Raw genomic sequence first — 14520 nt, 5'->3', positions numbered from 1 at the left:
ATTTTTTTCCAGGACAACAACTATTGTTTATTGTTGCCCAGTTGAATTACTTGCAAGAGTAACGTACTCTTGAATTCATTTCTCCCTGTTCTTAAAATGTATAACAGCAACTACCCTGTTAGAATTGCATTATTGGCTAAATGTTAAAATTTATGTTTAGTCAAGGTAGTCAACAGTGGTCTTCTAACTTTGCACACAGGCTCACTCAATGTCAAGGACAGAAAATTCAAATGGGAGTGAAAAGGTGTTGTCGCCTTTGGTTTTGCTTGGCTGGCTTGGGGCTTGGGGGTGTAAAAGAGGGATCTTGATCTTTCAACTCAAACAGAATTTAAACTCCTGCTTGTTTATAATTTTTCTGGGCTTAAAATTGTAATGGCAATTTTCTAAATGAGCAGCATGTCTGTTATGATACTGAGCACAACGTAAGCGCTTGTACTTGTTCGTAGCGCCATTTGGTGTCTTGGTCTGAACCGTGAGCAGTTGTAAAATGAATGCTCACCTGCTTACTGGACAGGCAGCTATTCAGCTACCCGCTGCACAGTGAGGAGGTGGCTTAGGTGTGGGAATAGCTGATGTAGTGAGAATGGAGCTCTAGCACTGCTCTTCCTCTGAACAGTGTTGAGGTAAAAAAAAAAAATGTTTTTTGTTAGTAATTAGTACTAGAATACTACTGTTAATATGTACAAGCACAATCTGATGTACGTATTTTCACCTTGTAATCTTTCTCTTCCTTAGGTGCATAAAAAGGATAAAAAGTATAAATGTATGGTGTGTAAGAAGATCTTTATGCTAGCTGCCAGCGTTGGAATAAGACATGGATCTCGACGCTATGGAGTTTGTGTAGACTGTGCAGATAAATCTCAACCTGGAGGGCAAGAGGGAGCAGACCAGGTGCAGGACACAGATTTCCCTAGGGATGAAGAATACGAGGAAAATGAAGTGGGAGAAGGTGATGAGGAGCTTGGTGATGATGTAGAAGAACAGAATGACCAGTCTCGATGGGATGAATCTGGGGAAGTTTGTATGCCTTTAGATGACTGACAAGAGCATATGGCTTCAGGGTGCCGGAAATGGACGCTATACGGATTGACTATTTGAATTTCTGGACTGAAGGCTTGCGAAATATGGTACAGGCTGGATGGTAGTTATGTTGCTGTGAAAAATGTAGGGTCAAAGCCTTATAGCAAAAAAGGATTATTAATTTTTTTATGATATTTGCACAGGACTGTACAGCATACAACCATTTGGTTGAATTATACAGAGTCCTCACATCTACAGTCAGTTATCAAAAGAAAAATGTATTTTTTATTATTTATAGGATATAGCTACTTGGGTCCTATTCAGACATAGTAGTAACTGTACTTACATTACACATTCATGTATCTGTTAACATGAATGAAGAAAATTGCAACTTGGTATGGAAATACAAAGACAGCTTCCCCAAATCCACTCATACTTTATTAATGAACCAGTGAAGCTAATTTGGGATAGTGGCTTTGTTCCCACAAGCATGTCTTTGCCATACAAACCTTACCTCTCCCGTACTCCGATAGGTGAAAGCCAATTACTTAAATATGCATCACAGATAATGCCAACACCTTATTGAAATTTGGTTTTAAATCTTTTGGCTCTAAGCCAGCAGGTGGTACAGGTGATAAGCACTGGAGATGTTAATGATGGCATTAATTTAGAGTCTGTTTCTTCACAATTTTGAATTTTCGAGAAAGTTGCTATTGACTTACCAGTTCCAAAATAATCTTGCAGAAGAAATGACCGATTATTAATTTAATAGACTGATCAGAGAATGGGTAACTCTTCTGCCACTTAGTCAAAAGAGATAATCATGCTAAAAAGTATCTGATGTAATAAAGCTTCCTTTTCCCTCTAAGGTTCCCCTCACTCCCCAAACTTTTTGACTCCCCTGCTGTATACCTCAGTCCCACAAAATGAAAATACAAGAAATGGAGAAAGTGTCATATTAAACAACTTTTTGGTATATAATTTCTTGTCCGCTTTTTGGCTAGTTTATGTGATATGAATTGGACACTAGGCTATTGTGCCCATCGTCTGTCATTAAAATGAACACAAACTATTTTTTATTCTTTTGTATTTAATGGGATATTGCTAGCATTTAATATAAATCAATTACATTTAACTTGTTGACTTAATTTGCTGGATTTTTTTTAAAGAAAACAAAACAAAGTCCAAAGCAAAATAATGCTCTTTGAGTTGTCTTTTTCAGGATGATATGCTCCCTATACTCTTTGTTTCAAATTTTCTATGAGGCATTTAAACTTGAATTTTTGTAGCCACGTGGATTTTTTTTTCTTAAGCTTGTAATATTGTACCAATGATTTCAGGCCTCTTTCACAGGGAGGGGAGGGCATTACATCTTTATCTTAAACTCTTCGGTGTTGTCTAGAGTAAGGCAAATGAATTCAGGCAATCATTGGAACAATACATCTGATGTGCTATTATGTCACAATGAGTAAATATGCAGAGCATTTATCATAACACATAGCTAGGCCAGTGTGACAGTACTGTATAAAAACCAATCGAGGGTCACCATATTCTTCAGCTTTGTTTAATTTTAAAATGAGTATATTTTTTTCCTATTTTATATCAGGTAACTAAATTATGCTAGTTGTGTGGATAACTTTGAACTATGCTTTGACGGACAGAATCTTAATGGTGCTCCATCTGATCAAAGTTGGTATGTATTTAAAGAGACAAGCTTTACTGTTGTCCTTTACATCAGTAGAACAGTAACGTAATGTTAAGACATTGTTTTTGCTGATTGAAGCTGAGATAAGTTTGAACTACAGTTATATGGGAATTAAAATACTTTTTTATCATCAATTTGCTTCATTGTTAGTTTCCACATTATTGTAAACCTGACAAATGATTAGTTTTTGGGGGTGGGGTGGGCGGGTGGGGTGCTTTTTTTTCTTTTACACTGAAGAACACATCTTATTCTCATTGTTCTAGACTGAAATGAGTAATGTGTAATTCTGGTGGGGTCCAAAGTAGAAATTAGTTGGGCAAAGATGATATGAATGAAAAAGTATTTTAAACGTTTAAGTAATGTTCTGCTTTGTGAATATGTAAGTATAGCATAAAGATTTTTCCATCCCATTTATCCCCTTTAAAACCATAGTTTACAATTGGTAGATCTGTCTATATATATAAATATATATATATATATATGAAATTCACCTAAATCTGCTTTATTAGAATACTGCTCACTTAATGCTTAGAAACTGGACCTGGCTCTACACTCTTAATGTATCTTCCTTTTGTTTTTGTTTATTTTGTTTGTTTTCATTTGTTTTTTTATTTTTTTCCCTTGAGGTATGAACTTTTTCTCTTGGAACTGAATCTTCTTTTACTACTTAAATCATTTATGTATATCTGGTAAATTATGACCAAATTTGTTGTTAGACTGCATACAGTAAATTGAAATATACACTTGGTACACTACAGAATTGTTGTGCTTTTATTCTGGTTACCTTTGCAAAAGCAGGATTTATTAGAAATCAGTGTAATTTATAAATATTTTATTCACTGGCCTTAATATACTGTTGCATTGTGACAATCATTGTTTCCTTGGTAATATTTAACTGCTTGCCTTCAGAAGCTGCATGTAATTGCTCTTGGTAGGGTTGGAGGGAGAGGGATGACTACTGACATGTGATGCTAGCTCTTTAGGAAATGGTGTGAAATAGTTTAATGGAGATCCACTCTTCTCATGCTGGAGAAAAAAATTTGGTTGCTATCTGCTGTCTTTATTTTCTGATCTGTTTCTTCAGATGCTGTTTTAAATATATTACTTCGATTGGGAAGCTCTAAATTAATAGATGAGTTTCCTAATAATTACTGTAAAGGGGATAGCTCAAATTTCTTTACTGGTGTAAAAAGTAGGAAGAAATTTGTTTGCACTCGAAATCATCTTCCTCTTAAGAAATGCTGGAGCTATGCTGTAGTAAATATGCCAATTTTAAAAAACGAAGAAAAAGGGTACTGCCCTGATAGTGCCTCCTGTATCAAATTAAACCATCTAGAAATGTGTCTAGTTTTGCTTTTTGTCTTCTGATGAAATACTTTTCAAACCAAACACGAGAGTTGCTTGTTTGGGGCAATGCTATACAAGAGCAGGTTTCTGGAAAGAATCCCGCATGTTGAAGTCAGACAAATGCAGAATTCTGGTGTTAGGATTCCCCCCTTTCCGTGGCTGTTCTGTTGTAAAGAAATGCTGTGGAGAAGGTGGGTCTTCTCGGTTGTGTTCTGGTGATTGTCTTCTAGAAAGAAATGCGCAGAGCACTTTCTGGCAGGAAGCTATGATGCAAGACCGAATGAAATCACTAAGTAATCACCTTGATTAGAAGTCCCTGTCAAAGTAAGTATAATTGAAGGAAGACAACTTAAAAACATGCCTTACGCCTATGTGGAATTAGTTACTACAAGCATTTTCCAGTTGTAATGTCAGATGCAGCTTGCAGGCAAAATGTTTGTTTTTCAATTGCATGTAACATTTGTATATTTAAACTAACAAGCAGATCTTCTAGTAAAAAAAAAAAAATCTGAAGTGAAAACAGTTTTGAAAGCTGAAGATGATGCTTGGTTGCCAGTACTATGATGCACCCTAAGAAATAGGGGTTAGAATTATTGGTCCTAATAAGTGTGTTGGTACTTTGCAGATGCATATACTTCTGCCAATGCACAGTTTTGAGTTCCTTATTGTCTGTCCCCATTCCTTCTGAAAAGAATGAGCATTATGAGGTGAAGAAAACTTTGGGACCAGAACAGTGGAATCTGAATGGCTTTTAGTTGTGTGGTTCACCACTGTAATTCTGGTTAGCAGAAGATGCTTTCTTTGCCTAGCTTTAAGTTGATAAGTCTTTTAATTTAATTCCTTAATATGGACAATCTCTCTGGTTTGCTTTGTTGGAGTTTTTTTCCCTCACTTTTCCTGTTTTAGCAGCTTGGTAACACAAGTTTCCCATCTATTCTATAATATTTGTGTAGTGTGCTGAGTCCATGCAGATGCAGAGTTCTCTTCACAAGACTGTACATTATTGAGTGGTCCTTTTTACGTTTTTATATTTAAATGGCTGTGGAAACTAATGTGAGAAATGACAAGAAGAAAGTTGACACCTACCTCCTCGTCCCCTTTGAAAAACTTGCCATGCCAAAAGAAAGTGAAAAAGGAGAGAGATGTTGAACGCAATGTGATAAGAAAAAGGCTCTTGGATTTGAGTTATTTGAGTAGTATCATTTAGTTATTTTAAGGAGTATTTAAGATGCACAATTTGGTGACAGCCTTCTGATGAAGAAAGAAACCCAGTTTTGATTTTATTTGTCTTCTCCAGATTGTGGTTTAGGCTCTGCAGCAATAGTACCATTGAGCAGTTTTTCTGGAGGTAATTACCATATACTCTAGTCCTAGTATCCTTCCTCACTATAGGTGTAATCTGTTACCAGTTCTTTGAGAGATTTGAGTTATATGTAATTTAATAGCACATTACTGAGTTGCACTAAATAGTACAGTAAAGGTTAAATATTGACACAATGGATAAAAAGAAATAAGTTGATTTTCATATAACTTTCAACAAACCTGTAATAAAATAAGCCTTTCTGTAACAAAGACGACATGGGCTTGAAATACAGGGGCAGGAGCATTGGTGAGCCGAAGACTTTGAGGTGTTGAAGATCATGTATGTAATTCACTGTTTTTTTAAATGCTTCATGTTTATATATTATCGGAAGGATAATATGGCAAAAAATAAATAAAAAAAACCTAGAAAATAAAATTAGCTTAAGTACTTTGTATTTAGCATTATTGGAATTGGAAACAAATGTTTAAATTAAGCTAGACATAATGTTTTGCTTACCTGAATTGCTTTGGATTAGCCACTTCAGAATACAGACTTAAATAACTTTGCACATATTCATACGTAAACAATTCCAAGAATTCTGATAGTTTGTGCACCAGTTTTTAATTTATACTGCAAATGAATTTAAAAAAAAAAAATCCATTCCATCTGTTTTTTCTGTGCCGTGCCTATTCACCCTTCATAAGTAGATGCAGAGAGACTTCTTCAGATGTGTGTTAACGTACAATTATTTCCTGCAAATGACTTAATCTCTGCTTCTGACGTATAGAGTTTAAGGTTATAGATTAAACTTCATTCATAATAAGGCAAATCATTTTAAGGTAACTAATAGACATGTACCAGAATCCTAAAAAATATCTACCTAAAACTGGATTTTAGACAAATTTCAGCTCAGTGTTGAGAAGATCACTTAATGGGTGCCATAGACATAGCCTGATGCATACTGAAGAGATTGGCCCCCTTCAGAAATGGTCGTTCTGTGTGAGCCCAAAACCTTTGCCATGGTGGTTTTTTTCCTTCTTTCCAGCCTCACCAAGCTCAGGTGATTGGAAAAAGTATTTTCACCTACATTTCTCAAAACTTCTAGGCTGATTAATGCTGGATGTGTTTGAACTGATACTTATCCTTCTGTCATCTTCCTAAGTGAACATTACCGTCATTGGGTTATGCACAAGTGGATTCCTTCAGTTGTTCAAAAAGTGATCAGCCCTTTGTCAGTTCTTTCAAGGACTTGAGAATTTCAGCGTTTTGTTTGCCCTCTAGATAAAGTGTTAAATTCTGTGTCCTCGACAGATGTCTGCTTGTACCTCTTGACTTGGATGCTGGGGTTTTGTGGGGGCTCCCTGATGAGCTTTTCCTATTCGGTAGCTCTGCACAGCTTTCTATCTGATATGCAGAGAAGATGTATAAGGAAATTATGGGGAAGAGTCTCTCTGGTTTGGGGTTTGGTTTGGGTTACTGGAGAGTAACTTGTAAGCTGTTAAACTTTTGCATTACTTTTAAAGTCTGAGTGGTGTTTTTCAGGGAATTGCTTTTAGCTTTGAATATATTTTCAACTTTTGAATGAAGTGCTATGTAATAATGTGAAGCTATGTAATAATGTGAAGTTTTATTGTTGAATTTATGTAAACTGTTGTTTTGCATGTTAAGAAAATATACTAGGTGACCTTTGTGTGCTAGGTGACCCTGCCTGGCAGGGGGCTTGGACCAGATGATCTCCAGAGGTCCCTTCCAACTTCAGGCATCCTGTGATTGTGTGAAAAGAGCTTCAGATTCAACACAATAACATTAACTTTGTAGTTCTAGCTAGAAAGGAGTATCAGGAAAATACGTATGTGAAAATTCAGCAAATTCAATCACATTTTATAGGAATTAAAATAAGGATAGCGAGCGCCAGTAGAAGACAAACTGCAAAGTTTGTAATAAGATCATGGAAAGAGTCGGAGCTGAGTGAAATGGTCTCTAGCAGCTTTCTTAATGGACATGAAGTCTAGCTGCATTCATCAAGGGCAGGAAAAGATGCTTATCTTTGCAGCATGGTTGGATTAATGTTGCTGTAAAACTCTTAACTTGTCAAATGCTGACCTTTGAAAAGGATAGATTTTTACGTGAAATTTATAAGCAGTCGACCTTGTTTTAGCCCTCTACCTTGGAAACACCTAAAGGACTGGCTGCTAAGAGTTACTAAGACTTGTGCTGAGAAACAGCCCAACTTATTTTCAAATCAAACTAAGAGGTGTTTTTTTTTTTGAGAATGTGAGTGATTATGTCATCTTAAAGTCTTTATTTTCCAAATTCGTACAGTAGAGGCATAATACTGTTCATTCAAATATTCACTCTTAAGATTTTTATTGATACTGAATGTCAAAACTGTCAACTTCTAAACCTTATGTTTTTCAAAGAAAAGTTGTAGCATTAATATTGGAGCTGCATTTGCTTCAAGGTACTATTTGTACGGAGAAAACATTTCAGAGAACTTAGTCTTTATATGCGCAGAATGAAACGAAAAAGTATAATTTTCATGTTCAGATGCAAGAAGCATTTTGTCATTTCTGTGATTTGTTAGAACCATAAAACCTCATAAGAGGAGCGAGATGTGATTAACATCTCTTATCCTTGAAATGCCTCCAGCTTGGAAGGCTTGCTTGTTACCAGACAGTGTGTGCTGCATCCTCCCAAGATACTGTCTCCTGAGGTTCCGGAGCATTTGAACACACCTAAAGTTCCTTCTTCTGCGAATAGATTGGAAAATATTACCAGTGAAGAAATGTGTCATGAAAGAAACCCTACCTGGGGATGTTTTTTCTTGTTTCTAATTGCTGAAATTTAAGAAGAATGTTTCTGAAGAACGTTTCTACTTTAATTGAAAGACTCTTTTTTTTACTTTAAGGAACTATTTTGTTATGGAATGCTGATTTGATGAGTGACCTGCATGTGCTCTTTGAGTGTTGTCATAACTCTTCTCTGTAAGTTATTCTCTGCATCCACTTGAAAAATTAGACTATTGAGGTCATAGGTTATAACATTAATATGTCTATGCAGACAGCGGATGTCATCTTCTTGCCCAGAAATGTAGGTAATTGGAAAAGGGGGTGGAAGGTTTATCTTTAATTTCTGAGTAACTGTAATTTAGGGAGACACTTGCTTTTAAAGCTTAATTAGATGTGTTATGCCAAGCTATTTATAAACTGCATGGTATATATAACATTAACGAGGAAGTTTGCAAAAGTTACCACTGCCATATTTAACTGTATTTCTTCCAAATCTACTGGAGTTTTAACCTCAAGGTCATTTTTGCCTTCATTCCTCTAACATAATTTGCAACTTCATAGCATCTACTCACATTTTGGAACTGGCATGGTATGAATATATAAAGTTCACAAAGCAGCTGGGAATAACTTTTTTTTTTTCTGTTGAAAGGTATTTTTCTGCCCCGGATTCTTCCTGGAATGCTGTTTTTCCCTTTCTGGAAGACATGGAAAGGGATATGGTACACAGTGTATGCGTGCATGGGGAAAAAATTGTTAGCTTGTAGGAAAGGCACGTATTCAGACTAGAAACAGACTTTCCCCCTGGAATTGTTTTTGTACATTCCTCTGAAGCGTTTTAGTTTTGGACCCTAAATAGTAGTATAAAGAAACCACTCGTCATTCTGAGCTGATACGCTGATTTTGGTGCTTGTACACCACTTAAGTAAATAAAAATAGGATCTCATTGCAGTGCTACACAGGTCTTAACTGTAGTTATCATTGTTTGCACTGCCTTAATAATATTAGCTACCTAAATGGTATGATCCGATTACGGTATTTGACAGAGCTTTTTAAAAGCCCATTTATTGTCCATTTGCGCTGTAGCCTGCTGGGTAGTCTTGGGGAAGTTATTTCACTCCTGCATATGTCTTTCTGCAATTCTGTCGGTGTCTCTGTCGTCTCTGTTCCTAAAGCTCTCCGAAGTGCTGAGAGGAGCACTGCTTAAGAACCGAAGTATTGGAGCACCAGTGCAAATCTGTGGTGTCTAATGAGAATTATTGGAGGTTCCTTCTCTTTGATGTACACTTTGAAAAGAATCTAAAACTAAATGTGGTTTTATGTTACCACATCAAATGGTTTAACTGTAGAGTCTCATCATTGTGATGGATGATGACTCATTTCTTTATCATCACAGGCTAAAATCTCAACCAACTGTTCTCTAAGAAACACTTCTACGTGTTTATCTTGCACTAAAGACTTTTATTTCTGTTCACAGGTTGGAATTCTCCCGTCTTGCTCCTAGCCATCTCTTTTTTTCTAGTTCTGTTATCTACCTCTAAAGCGATTGCCCATTTAGATCCACATAACTTCGTTTCTCGCTGGCAATGGAGACACAAATGCTCTGGAAAGAAGTTCTGTAGCATGAACCCGAAGTGGAATTAGGGAGAACTGGGTCTGTAATGCTTGACGTGAGCTGATAGCTGCAAAACTTGGTTGCTTTAATTAGCATGATTATTTTGAGGAAGAATTAAACAATAGAATTATAATATTCTTTGACATTTATGTATCTCCTACTGGGCTAGATGGGTGTTTTTGTTTTGGGGTGGTTTTGTGTGCGTGTGATTTTTGCCTTGCTTTTACTCATGTTAATGAATATGATTTGCTTTCCCCATATCTACCAAAAGTAAAAGTTAGAGTAAATATTTATAGTGGTCTTGAACATTGGCCAAACAACTCTCACTGAAAATCATCCGCAAATCTTTTGAATGCTGAAGATGGCTAACGTGGTGCAATTCTTAATAAATAACTTGGAAGGAAACGATACCTTTTAGTTTTGGATTTGATGCTGGGCTTCTTGAGCAATTCTTACAACATTTTAGGGAAAATATCTTAATGTAGTTTGGGGGTTGTGTGCAGACAGCATTTAGAACCATATTGCACTAATTGTGAATTTCTGCAGGTCGTTTGTGTTTCTATTACTTGATACAGAGCTCTCAGAGCAACGTGTTTAATAACAGCAAGTGAGCACGTGATTGCCAGACCTGACCCAGAGCCTGCCAGTCAGCTCGCCTGAGAACGGCAGGAAGCAACTGAAAATATCATAGGAGAGGGAATCCTTCGCTTCTGCACAGCAGGGAGGAGAACCCCTGCTTTTAAGAATTCCTTTCACAGTAAAACTGCATGGAATTAGATTTATGTACTTTGGAAGGCGGAAGGACTGAGTCAGCCCTGCTGGAATTTGAACTTTTGTGCTAGGGCGCTTAGATATTTCTAGTCTGAGCTTACCCCACATCTCTTCTAACAGTATACGAGAGCTTTGTTACTGCGCTGTAGCTCTGTCTGCAACCTGGTGTTGCAATGAGAGGCGCAGATTTTGTTTTTAAACCGCCCGGCTTAAATTCCAGATTTAAAACTTTAAAAGCAAATGAACAAAAAAAGAACCAAACGAAAACCTGATTCCACTCTGCTTTTGAGAATCCGCTCAAATGAAAGACATCCTGGATGAAGTCTGTATTTAATGCAATTGATACAAAAATAAAAGATAAAAATACTCAGTACCTTTTCACATGCAACAGGGGCTTTCATCCTGCAGTTGTTTCTTCAGATAAGCAAGCTTAACCTTAAGTTGCTGTCCTTTGTTCCTGTCCAGAGGCTAGCTGAGAAACTCACTTTGAAATGCGGCTGCTTTCCACCTCTCAGCTGCCTTTCCTGTCCCAAATCAACCATCAGTCTCCTCATACCACATTTGGCTTATTTGATAAGTATAGTTCGAAACTTGGTAATTTTTATGCTGTAAATAATTTCTTAGAGAGGAAAAAAAAAAGCCATACTGTTTTTCAGGTGCTAAAAGGTTGTTGCTGGACATTTGACCTCTCAGTGTTCAGGATGGCCCCAGCAATATCTTATTAATGCGTTTAATATTAATGTAATATCAGCTGTGCCTGAAAGCAATCTCCAGTGGTTCCGTGCCAAAATGTGTGCCTTTAGGCACAACTGCAGTTATGAATAAAACATGACACAGAATGTACTTGTCTTACAGAAGTGCAGCAGATCTTTCAGGCAGGTGAAGTGGAGGAAACGGAGGTACCAGGAAAGCGCGAGGTACTGAGATGGAAAGCACCGTCAAACGGCCTTGCGGCATGAAGGGCTCTTTGCCAGGAGGCAGTAACGTGCCCCTCCTATAGAGCCTCACTTTCTCCGTAGCGTTCCCTCTGAGGAGCAAACCCACATGCACGTCAGGTGTCTCGCTTTCTCTCCAGGAGAGATAACTCTCCCTGTTCCTTAATTCTCACCCTTCCTGAAATAATGTGGGGAAGAGTATGACAGCGCTGAGACTTGAGTTATTCGGTAAGCCCTACGTCGTGAGAGGTGGCGTATGCTCAGCTGTCTACGTTAGATACCAAGCTTTCTCTTTTTAATAGAGCTCACGTTATGTAGGTGATATGGATGACAGATTGCACCTTTACAGATTTTATGTCAAGCCTGTACTACTGCGTCTCGTCGCTATTAGTGGAGTTGGTGACTGATACGATGGATTTATTGGCATCCCATATCTTCTGTTGTTATCAGCTAAAGAGCAAGGGTCGGGGATTAAATTTCTGATTTAAATCCTTTTTATGATGTTTGCCTGCTAAGCTCCCAGTGCTAATAAGCTACTTTACTCTTAAGCTTTATCAGTTTGCTACTACTGTTGTTAAATCTAAGTGAAGTACAAGTCAACCTTGTTAGGTCATCGTGGTTTAAAAGAAATAATGAGAGAATCAGCACGTATGCTGTGAAAAGGATGTCTGCTTTTACTCCCAGCTCTAGCTTGTTTATAACTTACTGTACTCAGACATTATTTTCAGAATAACAACAATTTTCTGAAAACTTACCCATGCCCATTTTCTCACATAGCTGTGACTCAGCAAACCATAAAGCAATCCTAACCCATTTTTTTAGTCCTCTTTTTTTTTTTTTTTTTTCCCAGCTTACTCTGAATGAGTGTGCTTTAAAAAAGAACTCTGAGTTTCCTCCTGGCTGGCAGTACTTGAGGCTGTAGACAACAAGCAAAGAGATGTTGCACGGGCTGTGAACGAGCAGGGTATTTCTCCTCCCTGCAGTCTCATACATTCTCACCTATTTTCTTTGTTTTGCTTCAATATCCTACTGTTGCTCCTTTTTTTTTTTTTTTTTGATGAAGCTGAAACCAACAAAATAACTATGTTTACTGTATCTTTAAAAATTCCTTTTTAAAAGTTTTTTCTGGTGTGTAACGTTTCTATCAGAAGTGGAGACAGAAACTGGAGGGGGATGGAGAGGTGTGTGTGGGGGGGAAGCAAGTGGCAGTGGTTATAGCAGGGTTAGCTCCCTGAAATTGTGGATGTGATTAATGTGACTTCTTTCTAACATCATAGAAGAGGAAAACTGACAACCCCTGCCCTAGAGCTTTCCAGATTCATTCCTATGCATAGGGTATTGTGATACTTCTGCTCTCTTAGGGCAGAATATTCCTCTGAAAATCCTGAGGCACAAAACTGTCTGCTGATGAATGTTCGGTGTTAGCGTCTTGCTGAAGAAGGCTGACTAGGCAACAGCTATCGCCATGCTGGAAATACTTATTTAGCCATTGTCTGTTACTGTGTGTTAAATACTTTTTGAAATTGTGGAGACTGAACATTGGACCAAATCTTGATACGACTTCCTTATACCCTGCTATCCTAATTTTGGTACAAACCATGTTTTTTTTCTTTTTTTCTTTTCCTTCTGTTGGCTGTGCAAGAAACTCCCAGGTGAGATTTGCACACACGTGAGCTGTCAGACACGACCCGAGTGCCTGCTTTGTTTGTTGCAGACCAGTTTGGGGCAGGTGGGCAGAAACTATGGCATGGTAAATCTCATTCAGCTTTAGCTCTGTGCCGAAACTCAGCAGCTTTCCAGGCCCCTGAATTTGAACCTGCACAGGATCCACTTTTTTTTTTTTTTTTCTCTTGAAGAAAACCCAAGTTGCCATTGGCTTTTATATCCTTTCCCCTGGGAAAAGTATCATTACTCCAGTGCAGACGCTTTCCTTACTGTTCTGGGAGTTGCAAGGTGGTGTCCTAGAACAAATAAACTATGGTAGGTATTCTGATAAATTGTCACCTGGCATAAAAGAGTATGTTTATATACAGCAAAGCTTGTTCAGAAACATTCTCCTATCCATCTTTCTATCATGCTGTGTTCATAGTAACATCGAATGCAATCTGACTTTGGTCTGATCAAATCTTCATCAAGTTTGTAAAAGTTAAACATTAATGAGAGCCTGACAAAACTTATGAAGCCTATTCAGAGTGGAAAACAAATACGAAAAACTAAGCTGTACTTGATTTTTCTTGCACACAATTTCTTAAAATGTAGTTGTACAAGCTCGTAGCTAGGGTTAGATTGGAAACCACTCGTAATGACTCCAGCATTCACAAAATCGCGAATCAAAGCTTGATCATGCAAAGTGTGCAACTTCATCAACCAAGTTTTATAAACGTATTCTAAATGTGTGGCAACAACTCAGCCACCTTCTGGAGCTGGTGTCGATTTTGCTGTGATAACGCAAAGCAGGGACTGATCGCACCCCTCTCACAGGGGGAGGAATGCCTCCAGCTGCGGGAAGCGAGTCGGTGCCTTTGGCCGGGCTGCCAGGTTTAGCGAGGGCGGGAGAATGAAGGGGGGAAGAGACAACTTTGGGGCCTAAGATTCAAAACAGACAACGTCCGAGTTCATTCCTACCTGCGCAGCATCAGCTGGTGCAATTTAAAGAAAAAAAACCAACAGTTATGGGTGGAGACTTTTATAGCCACTTGTGATATAACATAAAATGCTTCACCTGGTGTATTTTTGAGGTGTCTTCCCCCCAGCTGACGTGCACCATCTGTCAGGTTTGACTGAAAGCACAAGCAGAAAGTAATTGTGGGAGCGCCCCTCACACAGCGGATCACAAGCCTTCGCCCTCCCGGAGACACGGGGCTGAGACTGAACCCTGCTTAAACAGGGCGGCCAGTGCTTTTGTTTCTTGGCAATGGACCCTGCTATGAATGCAGGAGATTAATTTCAGTCCCATCTTCAGCTTGCACCCTTGGTGAGGGTCCTGTTGCTGATCAGTTTCCCATCTGGAGTGGTGTGGCTTTTCATAGCTCCTGTAC

The 14520-nt window shown here is 38.1% G+C and overlaps 1 protein-coding gene across 5 annotated transcripts in view; it reads left to right on the top strand.

Annotated features, from left to right (window-relative positions):
- ZBTB10 (zinc finger and BTB domain containing 10) overlaps positions 1 to 14520 on the top strand; it is a 93982-nt gene that overhangs the window by 25431 nt on the left and 54031 nt on the right. For 4 of the 5 annotated variants that reach the window (XR_014579209.1, XR_014579210.1, XR_014579211.1 and 1 more), the window contains exon 5: positions 736 to 11710. Coding sequence is in view for 1 of the 5 variants with exons in the window: in XM_083822991.1 (XP_083679117.1) it covers positions 736 to 1041 (306 nt within the window). In the remaining 4 variants the exon portion in view is untranslated. Of the gene's footprint in view, positions 1 to 735; positions 13522 to 14520 lie in introns of those variants that run through there. The other variant, XM_083822991.1, reaches the window with a different exon arrangement.

The sequence above is a fragment of the Anser anser genome (assembly GCF_964211835.1).
Source record: "Anser anser genome assembly, chromosome: 2".
Taxonomy (NCBI): Eukaryota; Metazoa; Chordata; class Aves; order Anseriformes; family Anatidae; genus Anser; species Anser anser.
Note: the sequence above shows the minus strand (reverse complement) of the source record. Positions and strands in the feature narration are given on the sequence as shown.